At 33.9% G+C, this 25,050-nt stretch overlaps 1 protein-coding gene across 3 annotated transcripts in view; it reads left to right on the top strand.

Annotated features, from left to right (window-relative positions):
* The window catches only part of LOC143232020 (casein kinase I-like), a 46,142-nt gene that overhangs the window by 4,459 nt on the left and 16,633 nt on the right, over positions 1 to 25,050 (top strand). For all 3 annotated transcript variants that reach the window (XM_076467003.1, XM_076467002.1, XM_076467004.1), the window contains exons 3-6: positions 348 to 458; positions 4,000 to 4,148; positions 9,943 to 10,171; positions 10,593 to 10,763. In XM_076467003.1, the coding sequence (XP_076323118.1) occupies positions 348 to 458; positions 4,000 to 4,148; positions 9,943 to 10,171; positions 10,593 to 10,763 (660 nt within the window). The remainder of the gene's footprint in view (positions 1 to 347; positions 459 to 3,999; positions 4,149 to 9,942; positions 10,172 to 10,592; positions 10,764 to 25,050) is intronic.

The raw sequence follows: 25,050 nt of genomic DNA, 5'->3' as shown, positions 1-25,050 counted from the left end.
AGTGACAAATCTTTTAGAATGAATAAAGTAGGTATCTTGAATATACATGTATATTATCGGAAGCCAAGCTATCTTGTTTTCTGAACCTCAGTCTTATCTTGGCCACTCTTTACTTGCTATATGAATTTGATCTCTGTTACAGTTATTTCTTTTGAGTTTGACCATCAGAGTGGATTGGACTATTGTTTTTCCCAGATACCATGTGGTTTTCATTTCATTAAAGTATGTTCTGTTATTGAAAGAGTATTTCTTTCTTTAATTGTATCCTTTCTATTTAAATTCCTGAATAACATACACATTTTTTTGCTATTTTATACTTAAATTACTATTCCTTTTTATGTTATCAGGAACCAACATAAGTACTGGAGAAGAAGTAGCTATTAAGCTAGAATGTATTAAAACCAAACATCCTCAGCTACACATTGAAAGCAAGTTCTACAGAATGATGCAAGGAGGGGGTGAGTCTAAAATGATAAAATGTTTGTTTTTCTTGGCTTTTGTTATTCATAATCCAACTGGGTTACTACTAGTAATAGTTTAAGTGATTGAAGTATATCATATACTTGTTAACAACTAAGATGGTATTGGAAAAACAGTGCTATACAATATAAAAACTGATGGTACTACATTAATGGTGGGGAAATATATTTTTATAGCAGTTATTTTTCTGTCCCATTTTAGCTACTCATAATTTTCAGTTGATTATATTGACTTCTACTCTTAAAGCCTGTGAATGTTGTTAGAATATTTTAATAACCTGTGTTTTGAATTTTTGTGGTTAAAAAAATAAAGAACAATGTTATTTTTTGTCAAAAGTATTAGGACCTATTTGATATGTGAGTAAACATAATTGTTGAAAATCTCCTTAAAGCTCAGACTGTTGTAAAAAGTTATAAAGTATAGGTATATATAATAGGAACAAAGGACTTTATAAAAAAAACACCCAACAAAGGCTGTAGGAAAGAAAGGAGACAAGTCCTGATATCAAACCTATGGACTGAATTTGCCCTATGTACAAAGTGAGAGAGATATCCAAGTGAATGAAGTATAGTGTGGGAGTTGAGACTGAAAGGAAGAGCTGAACCAGCCACTGCAAATGAGATGACTTATGAAAATGAAATGAAGTCACAAGTTGAGAAAGCCACATTGGAAGGTAGTATATAGGCACCAAATGTCCATAGAATAACAGCAGACCTTAGTGTGACTTCTGAGTAAAAACCCACTGTCTGCAATGAAAAAGATGGGGCAACTTTGAGGGAAGAACTGAGAATGAATGTTCATCCATTGCCAGTGAACCAAAGGAAGTAAAAACAGGTAGATAAACTGAAATGTTGAGAAAGCATTTGAAACTCCAACTTGGGTCATCCATCACTGAGGAGAAAAAAAGAAGGAAAAAGAGGAAATAACTAAACTGGAAAAAAAGAATCTGGTGAAAGAGACTCCTGCAATAAAGGAGCCCAAAATTCAATAAAAGGTTACTCAACCATATAACTTAATAGTTAGAACTAACTGATCCCAAACCAGTGAGATGTAGTGCATATTGCAGTCCCTGCTCATTTCTGACTTTGACAACACCCAAAGACAGACATCACCACCATGTGTATAAATAAACATGTGCATTCCACATGCTCTGGTCTTTCCAATCTTCAAGCAAGATTAACTCTTTTCTCTTCTCATTTATACCATTTTGTACTCTTTACAGCTTTTCCATGGTAAGTTAGCCAAGTACTAATGCAGCTAATCCAACTAAAAATTAATTTTCATGAAACCACATTAATGACCAGTATGCATCATACCTGCTTAGCAAGTCTCTCCTTCCCTGTAGAGTTTAGACCTTACTTCTGCATGAAGGACTGAAAAGAAACAAATTACCTGAGTGCCCCAGGCTCTCTTAACCTCCCTCTAAACTACTGCCATGTTACTTATTAAAAAGTTACTAGAGCAAAAAATAAGACACACACATCTTTTATGAAATTTTAAATTTATTTATTTCTCGCATAAGTTCACATTTATAATCCAAAGAAATGTATACCTGTTAATTTTCAATTTTGCTCTGATTTCTCTTTCTATAGTTTTGTAATCTTTTATTTTATTAAAAAACAAAAATCGTAGCAGTTGACATTTAGCACATTTGGTGAGTCGCACCAGGATTGCCTGATGCTTGTTGTCCAGTTTTCTATTAGATAATTTATTGAGCTATGTATAGTGTTCTGTTTATTTTATATTCATAAATACTATTAGCATATTGCACTAAAATAAATAAGATATCAATAATTATTAAACATACAGAGGACAAAATTAAATTATGTAAATGTCACCTAAATTGCAAAACCTTTTTAAACTGTGGTTTTGTAATTAATATGTTTTTAATTTAAGCTTTTAATAAGTTATGAAATGTTTACAGCATACTAAATTTAAATAACAGGTATTGTCCTCATGCACAAGATCTTCAAATTAAGACTGTTATTGATACCAGGTGTTATTCAATTTAATACTAATATAGAAAGTTTCAGTAGATAGTTTATGTGGTTCCCTTTGTATATTATATAATAAAATGTATACTAATGCAAAGTTTTTCAAAAGTCTGGGCACTGGTGTGATTTTTATGATTATGCAATCACTGGGGAGGTACTTGCTTCTTTCTTTCTGGCTCTGGAATTTATCTTTTGAGTCCATTATTAGCAGTTGCAATTTAACTATCACACATAGACCTTTACCCTTCCCAATCTTTCCATCCTCTATGGTTTTCAATTGATTTGCTACCACTGTGGGTGTCCTATGATCATTGACTTTCCATTTCATTTCCATTCCTTATTTACACTCATTTAATATTCAGTTACATGCTCTACAACTCTGGCTAAGTATGCCGTGTGTTTGATGTGGTTCAACCTCATTTTGCATGCTTTGGACATACTTGTTCATTTTTTTCCTTGCAGATATCTTTCCTCTCTTTTATCTTGACCTTTTCCCACATCAATTACCACATGAATAAGTTTATCTCCTTTCCAGACTGCCCTAGAACTTGGGTATTTTCTCTATATCTATTCATCATTATCTTATTCATACTGTTCCTTTTTAGGACACTTGCCAATGTTTTCTCTGGTAATAGGATTCTACTACCTTTAGTAACTTCATCCACTTTGCCTGGTTAGATTAAACACCCCATCTGACTAGTTTCTTCTGTTATGGGATGGCCAATGACACTTATTTGTCATTTCTTACCATTACCTTTGTTATTTCATAACTTCTATCTATTGATGTCTCCTGTATTAGATTTAGGTTTTGCAGGTGGGGATGTGATAGCCCTTGAAACACTGTCTCATTATACCACTGAGATTTCAGTCATCATTCTCTACTTTTACAGTGGCTCTGAAAGTAGCTTATTGGTAAGTCTAAACACTCGTAATATTAAAACCAGCACAGATAATCCATTGTGCAGCTTTAGGTTTAATAATAAACAAACAATCTGATGATGAATTGTAATTTTGTCTTCTTTTTTTTTGTTTTTTGCAAATTCTCACAACCACCTTATCCAACACACACATCTGTATATCTGTTGTGGTAACAATTGAACCCATCAAGTGGCTGGTGATGCCTCAAAGGGAAAATCTACCCCATATCCACATTAAATGAGGAAATACAGAAATTAAGCTCATCCATCCCTCCTTAGTATCTGCACTTGACATAGGGTAACACAGTATACATGTGTAAGGATAGGAGCTTTGTTTAAAGCTAGTGGCATCTGCAGAAGTTTATGTGGCAGTGTGTGCAAGATAATAACTGTGTTGCAGAGAGGTGATTATATACATGTAATATATCTTTTAGGTAAGGAAAATGTCAACATATAATATGTTACTGTATACAAATATTTTATTTTGTTTAGTACAACTACAGTCAATGGAAGGGCTTTTATATATTTTCAAGAAGTTGCTGTAAAATAAGTTTTATAAAAACAATCTGGTTGCTATTATTTTACTTTAAACATCATTGAACTTTCAGTGGGAATCCCTATCGTGAAGTGGTGTGGCTCAGAAGGAGATTACAATGTTATGGTAATGGAACTTTTGGGACCCAGTCTAGAAGATCTATTCAATTTCTGTAATAGAAAATTTAGTTTGAAAACTGTTTTACTTCTAGCTGACCAATTGGTAAGTCTTTTTTTAAAGTTCATGTTTCAAACCACAAAATTTAATTTTTGCATCACAGTATTTTTGTAATTTTATTTTATTAGATGTGTTGTTTGCAAATCATCTAATTAGTTTGAGCATCAGTTTAAAAAAAAAATGAAGTTCACTGTTTGAGGGACAGTTTATTCTGACAATGAAAAAATATACTATGGAATTTGTAATTGTATTAATATTTCAAATCTATTAAGTTACTTTCACCTGCAAGTTTAAAAAAAAGTTTATTCTGGTGAATGCCCACCTGTATGTAATGAACTTACATTCTCTGTAACTATTATTCAATAAATAGACAGTTAGTTTTGGGAACTAGTATCAGTAATTTGAAAAATAAAAATCCAAAATTAGATTTATGAAATATTTAATTCTGTAAAAACATCATTTTGAACACAAGTGAAATCAAATGATTGTACATAATATCTGGTTTAGCAATATTTTTATGATCTTGTGACCCCCAATTTCAGAAACACTTGTCTATAATAAATGAATTCACATGAAGAAAATATTTTCTTAGTAAAACCTTTTGCAGATAGAAAACTTACTGTATAATTCAAATATGCTGTAATTGGGAATTATAAAAGTTTTTCTTTCTATAGATCTCATAGTTTGATGGAAATAATTATGTTATGAATGTTGAACTAGATTTCAAGCATTTAACTTGTGTTTACTAGTTTGATTTTTTTTATGGAGAATGTCTTTTAAAAATAGTTTTGTAGTAGATACATATCTTGAACTTATTAGATTAAAGCAGGAAAAAAGATGGCAGAATTTTTACTTGTTAGTTTGGTAATGTGTAAAACATGTTTACATTTGTATCTGTCAAAATGTAGCAGTTTTTGGGACTGGTTCAATACTCTTGACCTTACTGACCAAATATTTCTATAAATAGGTGGTAGTACATATCATACACTCATCTCTCTCTCTGCCTTAAGTAGTAGACTTGTATTTTGTGAAAGAGATGACTGTATTTGTAATTTATTGTGGGAATTTTGCATGGTGTGTAACTCGCAAACTTATGAGCTATTCATTCTTTCAAGTGCAAATGTATGTTATCAAAAATCTTTTAAAATCTTAAATCATGCCTAAAATACTCTTTAGAATTGCCATAAATACACACTTACACTATAATAAATATAACACTATAACTTGTTAGAAGAAAAAAAAAACTGTTAATATGGTTGAAAATGAACTGACACTTCCAGAAGCTGTACAAGTGATTGATGTTGAATAATCACAGATAAATTGTAAAAAGATTAAATGTCATTATAACAACTGTGGATGAACACAACATTCACATAAATGTGACGTTAGTTGAAACTGTTTTAAATTTATAAATAAACGTGCATGATAAAGTTAAATGTATGTCAGCTTCTGTAAGTAAGTGTTGAGATTAATTTTTGTAAGTATATGATGTACACTGCTGGCCAAAATCTTAAGACCAATGAACATAAAGAAAAAATATGCATTTCGTGTTGTTAGACTCAACCACTTATTTGAGTAGAGATTCAAAAGATGACAATAAGAAAAGGGAAAATAAAAAAACTTTTTTAGCATTTAATAGTGAAAATGTGAACACTATGAAATTAGCCTAAATACTAGGTGATCAAAAGTTTAAGACCATACTAAAATGAAGCATTAATCGGTAAACATGTAATGAAATTTAGTCATTTGTGTTCAAGCATTTGCATTTTCAACATCTCCCACTGACATCTCCTGTGTAACATTGGGTGAAAACATGGCAGAATTGTTGAGCTGCAAAAGCAAGGCCTCTCTCAACGTGCCATTGCTGGTGAGATTGAGCATAGTAAAACTGCTGTTACAAATTTCTTAAAAGATCCTGAGGGATTCAGAACAAGAATTTTAAGTGGTTGGCCCAAGAAAATTTCACTGGCGTTGAGCAGGAGGATTCGATGGGTTGTCTGGCAAGACACCAGCTGATTGTTGAAGCAGATTAAGGTGCTTATTGATGCAGAATGCAGCTCAAGAACAATAAGATGGTATCTATGAGAGAAAGGCTTTAGAAACCATAAATGTCTTCAAAGACCACGCCTCTTTCCACACCATGAAATAGCTTGGTTAAACTTTTCTGAGAAGCACCAAACGTGGGACATAGGAAAGTAAACAAAGGTTTTGTTCTATGATGAGAAAAAATTTAACCTGGATGGTCCAGATGGTTTCCAACATTACTGGCATGATAAAGATATCCCACTGGAGACATTTTCTACACGACACAGTGGAGGAGGTTCCATCATGATCTGGGGTGCTTTCTCCTTCCTTGGAACAATAGAGCTTCAGGTTATACAGGGGCATCAAATAGCAGCTGGCTACACTGGCATGTTGGAGAGAACATCCTTATTGACTGAAGACCCTCACTTGTATAGAAATGACTGGATCTTTCAGCAGGACAATGCTGCAATCCACAATGCCCACAGGACAAAGCACTTTTTCATGGCGAATAACGTGATTCTTTTGGACCATCCAGCGTGTTCTCCCGAACTGAACCCCATTGAAAATGTTTGGAGGTGGATGGCAAGGGAAGTCTATAGAAATAGACGTCAATTTGAAACAGTGCTTGATCGTCTTGAAGCCATCTTCACTATTTGGAATAACATTCCAGCCAGCCTTCTGCAAATGCTTATATCGACCGTGTGAAAGTGAATGTTTGAAGGTATTCGCAATGATGGCTGTGCAACTCACTATTGAAATCTCTCATTGGGCATTTCCTACCCTGTTTAGGACTTCTTTTTGGTATGTTCTTAAAATTTTGAGTATCTAGTATTTAGGCTAATTTCATAATGTTTACATTTTCCCTATTAAATGCTAAAATGTTTATTTTTATTTTCCCTTTTCTTATTTTCGTCTTTCAAAGCTCTACTCAAATAAGTGGTTGAGCCTAACAATGCAAAATGCATATTTTCTCGTTATGTTCATTGGCCTTAAGATTTTGGCCAGCAGTGTATTTGTTTGTAGACTGCATATTGACAGTAATATTAGTTAACATTGTCTTACACTAGTTTTTTTGCACTGTTATCTATGACTACTATATATTTATAAAGATTTATGGATTCATAAAAAAATTATTGTACATAATATCTGGTTTAACAATATTTTTATGATGTTGTAACCTACAAACTAGAAACACTTAAGTCTTAGTGGTCTTTGCAGTGCTTGACTCATAGTGCAGCACACCAGAACAGCATTCTGGTATTTATTTTGGTAGCTGGAAAGATGTTCTGACACTTTTAGGACAATGAACAAAATGTTTCATACATTAAAATTTTAGTTTGACCACACATTTAAAAATATATCAAAATTGTCACTGTCCTATTATCAAGTAGCCTCAGCATAAATATGAAATTAAACAGTAGGAAATTTTTGCCTATTTGTAGTGTGTGTGTGTACAACATTTCATTTGGTAAAATTAATGTACATTTCAATTTAGACCTGATAAACACCAGATGTGAAAGGGGCAAATAAATAATCCTATTATTTTAAATAAATTAGAACACACCATTGGTGAAGAAAATGGTAATTTCATACTGTGTGTGTGGGTGTATGCCCACACACCTTTTCTTGACTTGGTTACTTTCAAAACATGTTGGGTTGTTATTTACATCCTTGTAGCACACACCTACAGTATAGTATAATCAGCTGATTAGTTTATGATAATAACTGCATAAATTATTGAAAAAATGCAAGACATTGTTTTTGGCCTAGCATGGCCAGTTGGTTAAGGCACTCAACTCGTAATCTGGGGATTTTGGTTTCGAATTTCCGTCACATCAAACATGCTCGCCCTTTCAGCTGTGGGAGCATTATAAAGTGACAATCAATTCCACTATTTGTTGATAAAGAGTAGTCCAAGAGCTGCCTTCTTTCTAGTCTTACACTACAAAATTAGGGACAGCTAGCACAAATGGCCCTCGTGTAGCTTTGCAAAAAATTCAAAACAAACCAAATCAAGACAGTTTTTAAGTGTCACTAGTTTCTAGACATTGTTTTAGTTTTAATTTTTATTTCATTAACTTAGTTTTGATATTTATTTATGGCAGGGTTTTTTATATTTTTCATTAACTAAAAAAAAGTGTTACAGCGGTGCTATTTTTAGTTCATTTTTAGCTTTTCTTAAACTGATACATGCTGACACTTTTCAGGGGGGGCTGAAATGCTGGTTTTCTTTAAAAAAAAAGTAAAAGCAAAATTGATTTGAGTGTGATTAGTTAAGCTTGTAAGCAAAATGAAAGAGTGATTAATCATGTTCATTACTCTATGAAATAAACATGGATAACAATTTTTCATTTAAATAAAGCACAAGGTGATAAGTTTTTCTTATGTTTGTTAGTTGAATATATTTTGTAATATTAAATAGCAAACATAAACTGTTTAATTTATTACAAGTGTGTGTTTACATTACATTGTACAGTAATTTTAAATTGTAAGTGTATGCATATTTAGTTTCATTTGTGGTAGTATAATGAATATTTATTTGTGGAATTATTATGGAAAAGAAATTTATTGTAAAGTGTTGTTTTTGATGAAACTTTAGAATGGATGGCAACTACCTGTTGTGGAGACTTAAGTCCAGAGGACAACATTTAAAAAGTCCTCTGGACTTAAGTCTCCACAACAGGTAGTTGCTGTCCATTCTACAAAGTTTCATCATGAATACTCTGCGTAAACAATCTATTAAAGTATTGTTTTTGTTTAATAATTAATATACCAGTAGTCCTATTGTGCTTAGTCCCAGTTATATATTTAAATCTTCTAAGCACACATGTAAGTCCTTACAAAGTAGTTAACCTTGGTGGAAAAGTAAAGAAATCACTTGAAGCATGTACAGTTTCTTGACTGTTTCTTACTTTATTTGTGAGTTTTTCACAATGAATATTTGAATTTAATTTTTAAACTAACTGTAATTTTTGACTCCTTTGGTTAAGCACAAAATCTTGAGTGGACTTACTACAGCAGTAATTAAATATAGACCACAGATTGATATACATGTTATAGGATAAATCTTTAGTTAGTAAATTTATATTTTGCTAATATTGTGTGTTCAAAATTGAGTTGAATACATTTTTGTATAATAATGTTTGTATGCCATGTATTACACATAGTATACTAAATAAGAGTGAAAGGCTTACATTTGTAAAGCTTCTAGATGTAAGTTACTTAGCTTAAATTGTATAAGTCAGTTCTTTTAATTTCTTAGTTTTTGTTTTTTATTTTTGTTTAATTAGGTAGTTTCAGGTTATTTTTTTACTGTTCAGTGTATGTTTTGTTTACTAGGACTTAAATGTGGAATTCAGTATAAGAACTTAAATTTCATTGTTAATCTAGTAATGTTTTTTAATAGGAAATTATTTTTCTAGAATTTTAGTGTCATTTATAAAATTTGACTACTTCAGAAGCTTGATTTGAACCATTGAAATTGTAGCTACATATTGAGGAAGAGTATTTTGATTACAAGATTAGAGAATAATCTGCTTTGAACATTTCAGTTTGGGGAAGAAACATTTTAGCAGGAGAATTTTATGTAAAATATCAAAAGCATTAAGTGAAACAAATGATTGTTTTTTTACATTGAAATAAATTATTACTTTGTGAAATGATGGTTTGAATGTTATTGGAAGAAGTTTGTGAAGATAAAAAATGTTCTGTTTCAATCTACTTTTGTTTTATAAAAGGAAGATTTGTTTGTGTTTAGAAAATAACCCTTTTTTTGTTTATGAATTTAATTCTATATATATATATATATATATAGGTTAGCAGGATAGAGTATATCCACAACAAAAACTTCATCCACAGAGATGTAAAACCTGATAATTTTCTCATGGGCTTGGGAAAAAAAGGGAATCTTGTATATATCATTGATTTTGGATTAGCCAAAAAATACAGGGATGCTCGAACCAATCAGCATATTCCCTACAGGGAAAATAAGAACCTCACAGGAACTGCCAGATATGCCAGTATCAACACCCATATGGGGATTGGTAAGTTTTAGATGAAACTACAAGGAATGATACAGAAAAACTTGTAAAGAATGAATTAGTTTAGGGTATAAAGTGTCATGAAGGTTACAACAGAACTTTTAATAACTTTTTAGTATTTACGTTTTGACTGATGAAGAAAGTGCATTAATAGCATTTACATTTGTTTTGTGGTAGGGAGCAGAGCAGACATATATTTAATTATAATACTTTTTTATGGTATTGTTTTTTTTTCATTATGAGACATTATGTATCATTTCTGACAGTGAATGGAAATGAATGGTGGTATTAGTGGAAATGTCTGATTTTTCTGGACCAGTAATGTTCTTTTGTAAGAATAATATACTGTTTATTATTCAATTTAATGAAGCAGCAACTAAGTGGCATTTAATCAGTTATGTTTTTGGTTTTTTTCATTTTTAAGAACAAAGCCGAAGAGATGATTTGGAGTCTCTTGGATATGTGTTGATGTATTTTAACCGTGGTAGTCTTCCTTGGCAAGGGCTCAGAGCAGCCACAAAAAGGCAGAAATATGAAAGAATTAGTGAGAAGAAAATGTCCACACCAGTTGATGAACTTTGCAGAGGCTTTCCATGTAAGTTTAAAATGTTCAACACAGCAGGCAAGAATGGGAAAATACATAGCATTTAATTAATATCTTTTTTAATTTTCTTAAATGTTAAAATGATTGAAATTGTATGATAAATTTCTTCACCTTCTAAACTATCAACATGTTTTGCATAATAATTATAACCTATTCCTGGGCCAGTAAATCACTCATGAAAATTCATAGGAAATGAAAGTTATGATAAACATTTTACATAATCATTTGTGTGTCTTGTCAATTACAAGAATTCTTTGCAGATAATCCTGAGAGCTGCCTTGTCCACCTCTCCCTTAAATGTCCATTAGCATGTTCTCAGTGTGAAAATATATGAAATTTAAATGAAAGATTCTTACTTTGGTAGATTCCTTACATGTTCACCATAGTAATTTTTATGCTCTTAAATGGTGCAAAGTAATAATTTAGGTTACTTAAGATGTAATTTTCAAAAATACAAATCTGGATACTTATTCTGAAAGGTTTCTGTGTGGGTGCTAAAAATCTGAATGTGGATTACAGTTCTTTTACATTAATAAATATAAGAAGTACTATAAATTGTTTTCCCTAACCTATCAAGGAACGGAAGTTGAAAAATTTTATCATAGTAGTCATTGGTGTCAACTTTGATTCTTTATTTTGGTCACAAAAGTAGAGCTACATAAAACTGCCAAGAGCTATTTTGTTGCACAAAAACAACTGAACTGAAGAATTACTTGTATATATATTATACATGTCACCATGAAATAGCCAGTGTAACATACAGCTTACTTCATCATGAGGACATTCATGCAAGACTGATACTGATTAGCTTTAATGCATTCTGTTGACCAGTTAGAGCAGTCTGTTGGTCTCTAATGGAAGTTTGTCTTAAAGTACATTGATTTACATGTGTATCATTAAGTCATGTCTGCTTAAAAGTAAATTTGCTACATGATCAAAGCAAATAAAATCCTCATATTTGTTATGCTGATTATGATACTTTTGATTCCTGTTTTTTAATCCACTTATGGAATTTCAAGTAGCACTGTTATTTATAGTCCTTGAACAAAGTTAAGAAGCCCAAAGGAACTTGATTATGTTCCTTGAAAACTGTCCCAAGGTTATTGTTTTGAATAGTTTCTTACATACTAACACTTATTCTAGTGTTGAGTAAATGAGCTTAATAAACCAGGAAAGTGACTAAAAATTTTGACTCTTCATTTTTGGGTTTCTTGAAAAATTTTTTTTTTTTGTCTGTATTGTATGAGGTCTAGAACCTATAGGCAAAATTTCAATTTTGTTAGAAATTATTAGGAAAGTTCAAAAATAAAATAATGTTGAGAACAAAAATCTATTAAATATCTATTTAGCATCATCATTACTTCTTACAGTTGCTTTGGTTTTTAACTTTTAAACTATTGGGGAATCATTGTGGCTTGTGCAATGGTTGGATAGTTTTGGATGCACATCATTACTTTAACTCTTATAGCAAGTGCATTTCACATTTCAGAATTTAAGCAAATATAATAGTTTTAACTTTATTTGGAAACTTTATCTAAAACAGTTTTAGAAAATACACCTAATCAGTATTTAATATGCTTCTCAAAGAAAAATGTAAAAATCCAAGTGCACACCTCTGAGAGGAGTCTTGCCTCTGAACAATGCACTTATTATTTAGAATATTTTTACCCCATTCCAACTTATAGGTTGTAAAGAGTTCCCTCTTTGTTTAAAAACTTGTTATTACAAGTTTCTGTTTCATATGATGTGAGGTCATGAAAGAGTAGAAACAACTGTTGAAATAGCTACAGAAAAGTACAGTTTAAAAACCATTTGTATGTATATTACAAACTACTTACAACAACATAAAATTTATAAAGTGGTGTGAAAAGTAATTTATGGTTTTATACAGTTCTTGAAAAGAACAAAGTATTTTAATGTGAAGTTTAGACTTAGGAACAGATTATGTATTTGGAAATTTTGTAGTGTTTTTTGACATTCTTTGACGCAGAGTTCATGTGATATCATAATTGAGAAAAACAAATTTACATTGCATCTTTCATTAAAGGATAAGATTATAACAGTAGTTACTACTATTTGATAACTAACAAAACAATACTAATGTGTGTGGAACATACTGAAAAAAGGTTTTTTTCCTTTTTCCAGCTCATTCCATATATATATTTATTTTACTCCTGAATTTAGCAAGCTAAAGAAGAAACTTTAACTTCTAGAAAGACAGAGTACTTACTGAGTGCTTTGATGCTACTGCTTGACTATGTTTCCTTAATACTCCTAATGTACCTAGTGTTTTTATGTTGAGACTTAGAAAATGCTTTCCTTTATTCCAGAGTGCAACAGGGCAGTTCTTGTTTTCGGTTTATCTTGAAACAAGTCGTCATCATTTATTTTTTATGATAACAGTATCTCACATGAACTATTTTTTGGTAAGGTGATATTAGTCCAAAGAGGAGCAACAAAAAATATCAATTTTCATTATTCTATAACATGGAACATCTGGATACCAGGAGTTTAATGTCTTAAGTAACCTATTATCTATCATCTACCATAGTATGTTTGGTTTTATACAGTCGACAAGAGATGTTATTTTAATTTGGTTGATAAAATATCTCCATCCTTAGTCATGATGTGAAACCATAAATGTTTATTTTTGTACATTTACTAATAGTTAAAATGTTGACTCATTTTTAAATGTCTTTACAAATTCATGGTAAACTTTAAATTCATCTAAAGCTTGTATGTTTTATGCCTTCATGCAAAGTGAATGTTATAAGAATGAAAGTTTTATTGGATGCTTGTGTAGGGTCTATAAATCTGGAATCTGGAACCTTTTGAAAGTTCTATAATTCGTTATTATGAAGTGTACAGACTTTTATCAAAATGTCAACAGAAAAACATAATTGAATACAAAAAGTTGCAGAAAAATTTCAGTTTTATAAGTTGTTCTTATTATATGACTTTTTAGTGAGTTGAGTTTTTAGTTTATGTGCTAGTGCTTCATTTTTTCATATCATTGTGGACTATTTAACTGAGTCTTAGAGATGGGATTTGTCATTAAGAAACAGATGTTGTTTTTGTTGGTTTTCTTGAGAAGTTAAGTTTACAGTAAAAACCAATGTATTCAAAACTGAATGGAAAGCTCTTACAAACTCCATGAAAAATTTCTGGTTTAGCACCACAGGATTTTGTAGACACAGTAGGAGTTGTAATGTTACACATTCCATTTGGGCCTTTGTTATCATTATGGTGCTATATTCTACACTGAATAATCTTTGATAGTTTTTAGGCAACTGTGTTCCTTTAGTATGCCTTTGAAAGGCTCTGTGGTAACTTGTCATGCTACAGTTGAAGGTCAGCAATAAATAAACAATTCTGAATAATTATCACTTTCATTTGATCATTCATAACACAATCTAAGTTATGCTGGTTGTCATAAAAATGTGTCACAATGTCTTAACTAGATATATAGTTATTGTATATGTTTCTTCTGTTTAAAAATAGCAAATGTTTCTTTCTCTTGTTAAAGTGCTATTTCAAGAGTTTTAGATACTTTTTTTAAAAAGCACAACTTCACTTACTACAGGCCTGGTATGACCAAGTGGGTTAAGGAGTTCGACTCATAATATGAGGGTCGCGGGTTCGAATCCCCATCACACCAAATGGGCTCACCGCTATTTGTTGGTAAAAAAGTAGCCCCAGAGTTGGTAGTGGATGGTGATGACTAGCTGCCTTCCCTCTAGTTTTACACTGCAAAATTAGGGATGGCTAGCACAGATAGCCCTAGTGTAGCTTTGCGTGAAATTCAAAAACAAAACAAACAAACACTTACTACCAGTGATTAATGAAATTTGTTTTCTGTAAAATTCAGCTTAAATGGCTTAAGTAACTCTAAAATTAGCTCTGGAATCAAAACTTTTGAAGAATGTTTTCATTATTTACAAATGATAAAATTTGTTAATGTTTTTAAGAATCCCAGTGTTATCTGTGGTATGATTTAAAACATCACCCAATGGATAGTGTTGTCAATACTTGCTTTTTAGCAGATATTAAATTTAATATACGTCTTTTGAGTTATGTACACATGCCAACAATTTGTTAAAAACAAATTACACCTAATGGAATTTCTTATTTCTCAAATTAGTGTGGATGTGATTACTTTTCTTGTTTTATTAGCTTTGATACAAAAAAATAACCAAATGGAAAAAATTTCTCTAAATTTTTGAAATGGTTATCAAAATTGATGGTCAAAATATGACCATAGTTTTTAACAAACTATTGTTTATAATTTTAATAAATGCATGTACATAATATAAAATGCTTGTTTTTGAAATATTAAGTTTTGTGGCAACATTCCATTATGAACTAGGTTTAAAATGAATTTAGCATGAAACAGGCAACTGCCCAATAAATCTTTACTGTGTCTCATTCTGTTTTAAGTTGAAGTAAATTTTTTTGCATTCTGTTAATCTTGAAATGAATGGTTAATTCAAAGTGCATTCAGTGTTTCTTGATAAAGTTGTTCATTGATGTGGAATCAGTTTACAGTTCTGATTATTTAACATACATGTATTACAGTGTTAGTAATAAGAAGTTTTGGAAGTATAAATCAAATACACAATGTCTAATTAGAAATAGTTCTCAAAAGAGCTATTTATTTGGCATAAAAAACTTTACTTTTTTCTTTTATTCCTAATGATATTTATTTTTATACAATATGTAAATATATGTGCATTATGTACAAATCTATTTCATCACCATAGTTTATGGTGGGGAATTAACTTCATGTGTCCTGAAGTTAAAGATCTACTGTACTTTAACTACTGACAATGTACTTTTTGTTCTTAGTTTAATTAAAATTAAAAACCAATTTCTGTCCTTTTTCTTTTTTAAAATTGGGATTCAAAACTTATTGGATAATAATAGCTTCATAATTCAAAGTCTGATAAAGTTTTGTCAGTTGCTGAATACAGCAAGGATTTTTTTTTCATTCATCTGACAGTGTACTAACACTCTGTATGTATGCATGACAATAGTCATGTGTATTAAAGCAATACAAAGATATTCTGGATATTCTTCTCCGCAGAACACCTGAAGTTATACGAGGGCTGTTCAAAAAATACTCGGATTGACTTCATAAAACAAAATGTACTTTATTTAGAAGTTACAGGTCTGGGACCCCTTCAAAGTACTCTCCTCCCAATGCACACACTTATCCCAACGGTGTTTCCACTTGTTGGAAACAGTCCTGGTACGCTTCTTTTGTAATGTCCTCCAGCTCCTTCGTCGCATTTGCCTTAATCTCGGGAATCGTCTCAGATCTTCTTCCTTTCAAGGGTCTTTTGAGTTTGGGGAACAAGAAAAAATCGCAAGGAGCACAGTCAGGTGAGTAGGGGGCTGGGGAAGAACAGTGATCGAGTGTTTGGCCAAAAACTCGCGAGTTTTGAGGCACAAATTTTGCAGCAACGTGGTGCATCTTCAATTTTTCGGTCAAAATCTCGTAACAAGATCCAACTGATATCCCACACTCTTCAGCAAGCTCCCTGACAGTCAGACGTTGATTTGCCTGCACCAGGATGTGGATTTTGTCGACGTGTGGGTCGTCAGTTGACGGGAAGGACGTCCAGGACGCTCATCATCTTCAATGGACTGTCGACCATCCTTAAAACGTTCATGACACTTGAAACATGCCGTACGCTTTATAGCAACATCACCGTAAGCCGTGTTAAGCATAGCAAAAGTTTCAGTCGCAGATTTTCCAAGTTTAACACAAAATTTCACAGCAAGTCATTGCTCCTTCAGGTCATTCATTCTGAAATCTGCCAAACGAAAAAAATCGCACTTCACTTAAAACTGCATAGCTAATACATAAATGAAGATATCTGCAATCGGGAAATGGCGTTGTAATCAGCTGATCTGTGCGAACCTAGCGACACCAAACGGATTCCCCTGGAACCAACTGGAGCCGCGCAATTCAAACAATCCACATATTTTTTGAACAGACCTCGTATATCAAGTGCTACCTTACACAGTCACTTTATTATTGATGTACATGCCACTTTTCAGGCATCCAGAGCATCCCAAAGTCAAAAACTGGTGAATAGCCAAAACGAAGATGTCTAACTTTTGTTCATCATGATCTTTCTTTTAGTTATAGCAGTAACTATAACTTTATCATTATTTGTTAAGGCAAAACAGCTTTCATGATCTTTGACTGCCTGTTATTTTTTCAGTACAAAATTTAAAAAAGAAAAATGCCTTAATTATTGTGTAAATGATGTTATTACTTCTTGAAGTTAACTTTTTTTACAGAAATCTAGTGGTTCTTTATGAAGCTTAATTCCAAAACATACTCTCCTAATACTAAGATATTACTTGACTGCTAGGGTTTCTTTTTCTTTACCCATTTAAGCATTGATTTGATTTTTGTCTCACTTGCTCCAGTCTTTTATTCCCCACTTAATCACTTTTGGTGATATGTCTGTGAACTCTCCACCAAAATCAATGCACCTTATATCTTGGTACTGTATATAAGCACCTCCTTCAGATAATACTATCATTTTCCTTAACAAAGCATTCACTAATGGGTTTGTTTGTTCGGACAACTGTTGTAGATACTTTGAGTGTTCTTCATATTACCTATTTGATTTTTGTAAAACTAAAATATATTTTGTTTAGCACAAAGATAAATAAGATCTTACCTATTTTACCTCTGGTATCTAGCATTGTTCATGAATTTAGGGTGAGGCTTTCAGTCCAGTGGTATTTCGTAGGGGGTGAGGAGTTCTGAGACTGCACTTGTGAGTGTTTCTGGACATTCTGGACTATAGATTTGTGTTTTTAATTGCCTTTCTTTACTCTGTCGGCCTTCTCATGAAGCCAATTTGGCTCTCCATTTCTTTTATTGGTATGTTAAGTGCAGGATGCTTTACCTTTGCCTGGATGCTTTTGAGTCTTTATCATCCCAAGTGATGGAAAGGCCTGAGAGTAAGTACTTAGTTCACACTCTATCCCCTGATATTTTAGTTCATGCAGAGAGGTTTATTGCTCAGTTACATGAAGGGACAGCTAGACAGCTATGCCTTGTTCACCAAGCTTCTCAGAACAACATGCCTTTACCTACCACTGCATGGGAAGCATTTTTAGACTCATAAAATAAACCATAAAATAAAGAGAGTCACAGCTCATCCCCTGTTTGAATGTTCCACTCCCACATTACCTCACTGGTCCATTGATATTTAGAATAGATTCTGCCTATATCCTCCAACTTGTAGTGTTTTTGCCTATTGTAGATTCACAGATTTCAGAACTTCATTCCATGACTATCAGAGATTTGTTGGTCAAGGTAAGAGTCATTTCAGTTCTTACTGGGTTTTTTCATCTATTTGTTGTGTCTAAAAAAAACTGGAAATAGGTCTCTAATCATTGATCTCTCTTGTTTAACTTAATTCTTATATCCTTCACATTTCATGATGGAGACATTTCTCATTTTGCATTGATATTTTTCACCAAGACTGCCGATGGCCAAGTTTGATGTCACAAACACATCTGCACATTTTCAATCTGGAGTTGTCCCACCACTGTTTGTGTTTTGTGCACAAGAATATGATGATGCAGTTCAGGACTCTGACCTTCAATCAAACATCAGGTCCTTATGAATGTCTGGCTACTACTGGCACCATTTTATCAATTGGGGGAATATTACACCTAGAAACTGCTTCCTGAAGCAACCAAGGCAGGATTTCTTATCAAAGCTGAGACATCTGTTCTTACTCCAACACCATATGTCATCTATCTGGGTGTTTTTATTAGTGCATATCTTGGTTGGGTTCTGGCTTTATGCTATGGAACAGGTAGTCCAACTCTTATTCATGTCCCCTTTTCCTATAGTTCCTTATCTCTTGAGGTTGTAGGTGTCACTGGAATACCCTATTCCTTTGGAATGAGCAAACATTAGATCCCATCAGTGGTCTCTAGGTAAGAGGATTCATTGCCTCCTTGTAATTTTGAATTCAGAGTGGTCCTATTTAGGGTCATTGTTCCATGTCCTCCCCATAATTCCAGGAGCAAGTGGAACTTTCCTTGCTCATGCAGTTGAGAGATAAGTGTTCATAATTCCAGAGCAGATGAATTTTGTTTCCTTGAGGTCTTGTCATTTCATGTTTGGGGTGTTTCCTTTTGGACTTCTTCAGGTTGAGGAGAGAGTTTATTCACTTTGGTGTTGCTTACCTTCTTACCATGATACTGGTGGTTTGAAACACATCCTTCTCTAGCTTCAAGTAGGATCCACTCACAATTATACCTATCGAGGTCCAAATGCCCTAGCCATCATTGTAAAATTCAAAACCCATGGCTCTATAACTCTAATCCTAAGCAGTGGGGCTTCTGCTGTCTGGTCGAGGCTTGGCCAAAGGTGATGACCGATGATGTCGTATTCTTCCCACAGTGCATGATTTAGTTTCTGGTTGAAGAGCATACCTGTTTTTGATGTAATATGATTCCTCCACTAGGGTGCTAATCTTTTACTAGCACAACCATGTTCTATGCAGATGCATTCTGTAGTGATAATGCTCTCACCAGCCCCTCCACTATATTCATACTGTGAAAGGAGGTAAGTATCTTTTAGAAATTAACATTCTTAAATCAAAAATGTATGTCCAGTAAGACTTACTTCCACTAATACCCTCCTGCCCTTTCTCCCCACTAAGAACTGATGCTAGAGACTGCAGATTGGCTTGAAAAGGGACAATACATTTTGGTTTAAGAAAATGTTAATGTAGATGGTAAAACAGGGATAACAAGCCAATAATAAATGAACATTAGATGACTATACCATGTAAATAAATGTTTTGTTCACTATACAATTTTTGTTTCCAGGAGTTAACCTTTGTATAATATATAGGAAGTGAATGAGTAAAAAAAACAATACACATATGAGTCATCAAAAGCTAGATATGAAGAGCTCATTGGTATACTCTCTCTAGCTCCAGTGTAGATGCTGCTTTTCAGCTATCCAGAGCATCCCAAATTTAAAACACCAGTGAATAGCTATACTAAGATTTCTTATTTTTGCTCATCTTGTTTCTTCAACAGGTGTAGTACCTACCTAGATTTAGCAGTAACTGTAATTTTATCATCATTTGATAGACCAAAACAGTCTTCATGATCTTTGACTACCTACTATTTTATTATTCTGTTCTGTAAAATGTATAAAGCTTTTAAATACTCTCTATAATGTATGTCATCTTATGAAAGAAAGTAAACAGTAAACAGGAAAAAAAAGCTACATAGTGCTGGCTACTGAATATGAAAACAGAAACCAAATAAGTCAGGGATGGAAGTGGACATACACTTGATTGAGCTAATGATTACACAGCAGGCTAAGCTGTCTCAACTCTATAAATAATATAATCCTTACATTACTGGCTTCCCCACTGCAAAACAAATAGGACCAGAATTTCCAGTACTTAAAATGCTACCTTATTGTAAAATAGTCATAAAAATAGTATTCTGAAATTAACTAAAGTAAAAGTATGATGATGAGAGCTAAGATTCTATTAAAACACAAAACTTTTGATAGGCAAAGTAGGGAAGTCAGTAATTTAGGGGTTTTATTCTCCATGTGAAATCAAGATGGCATACATTGCTATATGATTTTTAGTCTGATTAAGTGATTCATCCATTTCCATCCCTATCTTGTGTGGTTCCTTTTTTTTCTAATTTGGTAGTCAACTTTACATTGCTTTTCTATTCAGTATTTTTCCTTCCTTGACCTGTGCTTATTGTGGTGGTAAAAACCATCATGCCACTGAATGCCAACTCAAACCACATATAAACTGTAATGGTACACATCCTTCTTATTTTACCTCTTGTACTAAATGGGTAGAAGAAAAAAAAGTACAATGTCTCAAGACAGTTAATTTCACTTACACAGAGGCTTGAAAATTATTATTACCTATTCTGTCCAGAACTTGTGCTGCTGTAACCCATTCTACTACTACAGTAGGAGTCCAAACAGACCTTACCCTATCACCTACACAATCTTCACCAGCAAATCTTAATGAAACACTTTCCAAAATCAACACAGTTCATGAATTTGTCTCCTTCCATCTCTGTCCTGACCACACCTTCCAGTCATTGCCAAACTTCACCTTCTTCAAGTCAAGATGTTTCCATGGGGTCTCCCTCTCTTGATACCCCAAAAATTAAGCAAACCACTCGTCCTCACCCTCAGTCATTAGTACGTGTACCAATAAATTCAGAGCCGACCATTTGAGCTAGAGCAGGATCCACAGAGGGTGATAGACCCACATCCAATAAAGAAAAAACATGGTCATAAGCAGAAGGACTCTTTACTGTCTTCTCCTCTGAAATAATTGCACATAGCCACACTAATCCAATGGAACTGTCGAGGTTTTCAATCAAATGTGACTGACATCAAAGATCTGATTGACTTTTATCATCCCATATGTCTTTCTTTGCAGGAAACATTTCTGCAGCCTACAAATACAGTTACTATCTGACACTATTCATTATACAGGAATGACAGGCTATATGTAGGATGGGGACATGAGGGAGTTGCATTGCTGGTTGATCAGCATGTGCCTACCTAGTCTCTGTCATTTACTACACCTTTGGAGGCTGTAGCCATCCATATCTCCTTGGGTTGTACCATCACTCTTTGCTCTCTATACCTTACACCTGAAATGCATTATAATCAATCAGACCTCTATACCCTCATTAAGCAACTGCCAACCCCCTTTTTAATCTTGGGAGATTTCAATGGGCATAATCCCCTCTGGGGTGGCTCTCGTATTGATACGAGAGGACATGCCATAGAGCATTTGCTCCAAAACCACAACCTGGCTCTATTCAATACTGGCTCTTGCACATATTTTCATGCACCTAGTCAGTCATTTACAACTATAGATCTTTCTGTCTGTTCCCCTTCGCTACTCACTCACTTTTCCTGGGAGGTTGACATCAATCCACGAGGTAGTGATCATTACCACCCGACCCATGTACCTTGGTGGAAGTTGGTCCAGGCCAACTGGCCTTCTTTCACTACTTTCTTGGAACTTGATCCTGCCATCTTATGTAAATCATCCATAGATGGTTGTATAGCAGCAGTAACCAACAGTATTATACAAGCTGCTACTCGATGTATCCCTCAAACCTCGACATGTTCCCCACGGCATCCCTGCCCTTGGTGGAATTCTGCCTGTTCTATAACTCAAAAAAAAACATGCTTGGGATAAATTTTGAAGATACCCCATGCTCTCAAACTGTATTGCATTTCAGCAAGCCCATGCACGTGCTCGGTAAGTTAGATGTCAAAGCCAGAAGGAATCTTGGATTAAACACACCTCCAGAATTTCTTCAACCACCAGCACAAAAGTTATATGGGATAAGATCTGGAGGGTGAGTGGAAAATATACTTCTGCCCCCCCCCCTTCTTATCTTAATATCTGATGGCCACGAAGTTTCAGATGCACAGAGCATTGCCAATACTCTTGGGGACTTTTTCTCTCATGTATGTAGCTCTTTGAACTTATCCCCTTTCTTTTTTTAGCCATTAAAACACAGAGAGAACTTCTGCCTCTTTCCTTTTCAACTGACCATTCCTATGACTATAATCACCCTCGTACACTGATGGAACTCAAACTTGCAATTCATCAGTCTGGCAATACATCAGTTGGACCTGATAATATACTTTATGAGATGTTATGCCACCTTTACCAGAACTCTCTTACTCTTTTAGCTGTCTTTAATCAGATATGGCAGGAAAATGTCTATCCAGATGCTTGGCGACAAGCTATCATACTCCCTATTCTGTAACCTTGGAAGGATCCAATGATTCCTTTGAATTACTGTCCCACTGCTTTGACAAGTTGTCTCAGTAAAATCATAGAGAGGATAATCAATGCCCACCTTGTTTGGTTTCTTGAATGAAACAACCTCCTCTTACCTACTCAGTGTGGGTTCTGAAGACAACACTCTACGATATACCACATAATTCGCCTTGAAACATCAATTAGAGAAGCCTTTTCAAGGTGACAACATCTTGTTACTATTTTTTTTATTTAGAAAAAGCTTACGATACAACATGGGATATGGCATCTTACCCCTTTTCATCCAGCAATTCTTAATGAAGCACCGATTCCAAGTCTGTGTGGGCTCTACACTTTCTCATTTTTTCCCACAGGAACTCAGAGTCCTTCAGGGCTGTATTCTGAGTGTCACACTTTTCATTATAAAGATTAATGCCATCATTGAACAGCTACCCCCTACAGTTGCAAACGGTCTTTTTGTTGATGACTTTCACATCTCATGTCAGTTATCAAACATGAGGTTTATTAAATGGCAGCTACAAACTGCAATCAATCAGATACTAAAGTGGACCATGGCAAATGGTTTTAAACGTTCACTCTTTAAAACCGTTTGTATACATTTCTGCTGCAAATGGGGAATCCATCCAGATCCAGAACTCCGTCTTGATGATAATGTACTTCCTGTCATCCCTGAGGCAAAGTTCTTAGGTCTTATATTTGATTGTAAATTAAATTTTACATCGCACATCAAGCAACTTTGTATGAAATGTCTAAAAGCACTGAACATTCTCCGTGTTCTCTCTTCTACTTCTTGGGGAGCAGATCAATACTCCATGCTCAAAATTTATTGTGCCCTTGTCCGATCCAAGCTTGACTATGGGTCTGTGGTTTATGGTTCTTCCAGAACCTCAGCACTGAAAATGTTGGATCCTGTCCATCACCACGGGCTTTGGCTTTGCATTGGAGCTTTTCGTACTTCTCCCGTGCAAAGTCTGTATGTGGAATCTCATGAACCCTCCCTATATATTTGCCATTTGCAACTGTTTCTAATGTATGCTTCCAAACTTTGATCCTCACCACAGCATTCTACCTGGAGTTCTGTTTTCCAACCACAATGTACCACACTTTTTAATAACAGAAAATCTGCCATTGTTCCTTTTAGTCTCCGTATCCAGGCCCAATTAGAAGAATTGGATTTATCCTTGAATAACATTGCAGTTTCTTCAAATCAGCTCATTCCACCATGGCAAATTACTGTCCCTAATTGTAACCTATCTTTGAGTCATCTGAGGAAAGCAGATATACCCGATTGGAAATATCACATTCTTTGCTGAACATCTTTTATATGATCCATCCATTCCTATATATAAAGATGGTTCCAAATTGGGTGATTCAGTGGGCTCTGCCATTGTTTGTGACAGTTCGATTGTGGCACACAGATTACCACCTGCAGTTTCTGTTTTCATTGCCGAATTGTATGCCATCTCTCTTGCCCTAAATCATATTGAAATAATGCAATATACAAATTGTACAATATATACGGACTCACTCAGCTGTCTATTGGCCCTGGAATAATTCCATGATAGTCACCACCCTCTTCTCTTCAATATCGAAAACAAATTAGCCCATCTTTCTCTCTCATCTGTCTTTGTCCAATTCTTTTGGATACTAGGTCATGTTGGTATTTGTGGGAATGATCTGACCGACAAAGCAGCAAAGTCCGACTGTTCTGGATCTATCATCCAAGTACCCATTCCATACATGGACTATGGTCCAGTTATCAAATCCAGACTGTACACAAGATGGCAGTCAACCTGGAATGAGCAGCACAATAACAAGCTTTTTCAAATCAAACCTTCTCTAGGTCTTTGGCTCTCTTGCTTCTGTAAGGATCGAAGAGAGGAGGTTGTTTTGGCAAGGCTATGCATTGGTCACAGTTTTTTAACCTGCCACTTCCTTTTATCTGGTACTGCTGCACCAATGTATGGTCTGTGTGATACTCGGATCACAATCATCCACATTTTATTATCATGCTGTCGTTACAACCTAGAACGACAACACCATTTTAAAGATACTTGTAAGGCAGGTTTGCCCTTGACTTTGGCCCATGTTCTAGGTGATTCTGCCTATCTCACTCATGTTTTTACATTTTTAAGAGCCATTGGTCTTTTACACTTAATTCAAGATTTTTTATCAGACTACATAATGTTTTAGCATAATTTCTTTTACACATTTTAATGTTTTAATGCACTTTCTTTTACACATTTTAATGTTTTAATGCAATTTCTTTTACACAATTCAATTTTTATTTTGACTTGAACCCAGGACTGGAAAGGCCAACTTCAAGTGACCGACTGCAAATTTGATCTTGATGCTTCAGTCTTCTTGGCAAGTCTTAATTTTACACATTTTAGTTTTTATTTTTCGTTTGAACTGAACTCAGGACTGGA

Source organism: Tachypleus tridentatus, chromosome 11, assembly GCF_004210375.1.
Source record: "Tachypleus tridentatus isolate NWPU-2018 chromosome 11, ASM421037v1, whole genome shotgun sequence".
NCBI lineage: Eukaryota > Metazoa > Arthropoda > Merostomata > Xiphosura > Limulidae > Tachypleus > Tachypleus tridentatus.
Note: the sequence above shows the minus strand (reverse complement) of the source record. Positions and strands in the feature narration are given on the sequence as shown.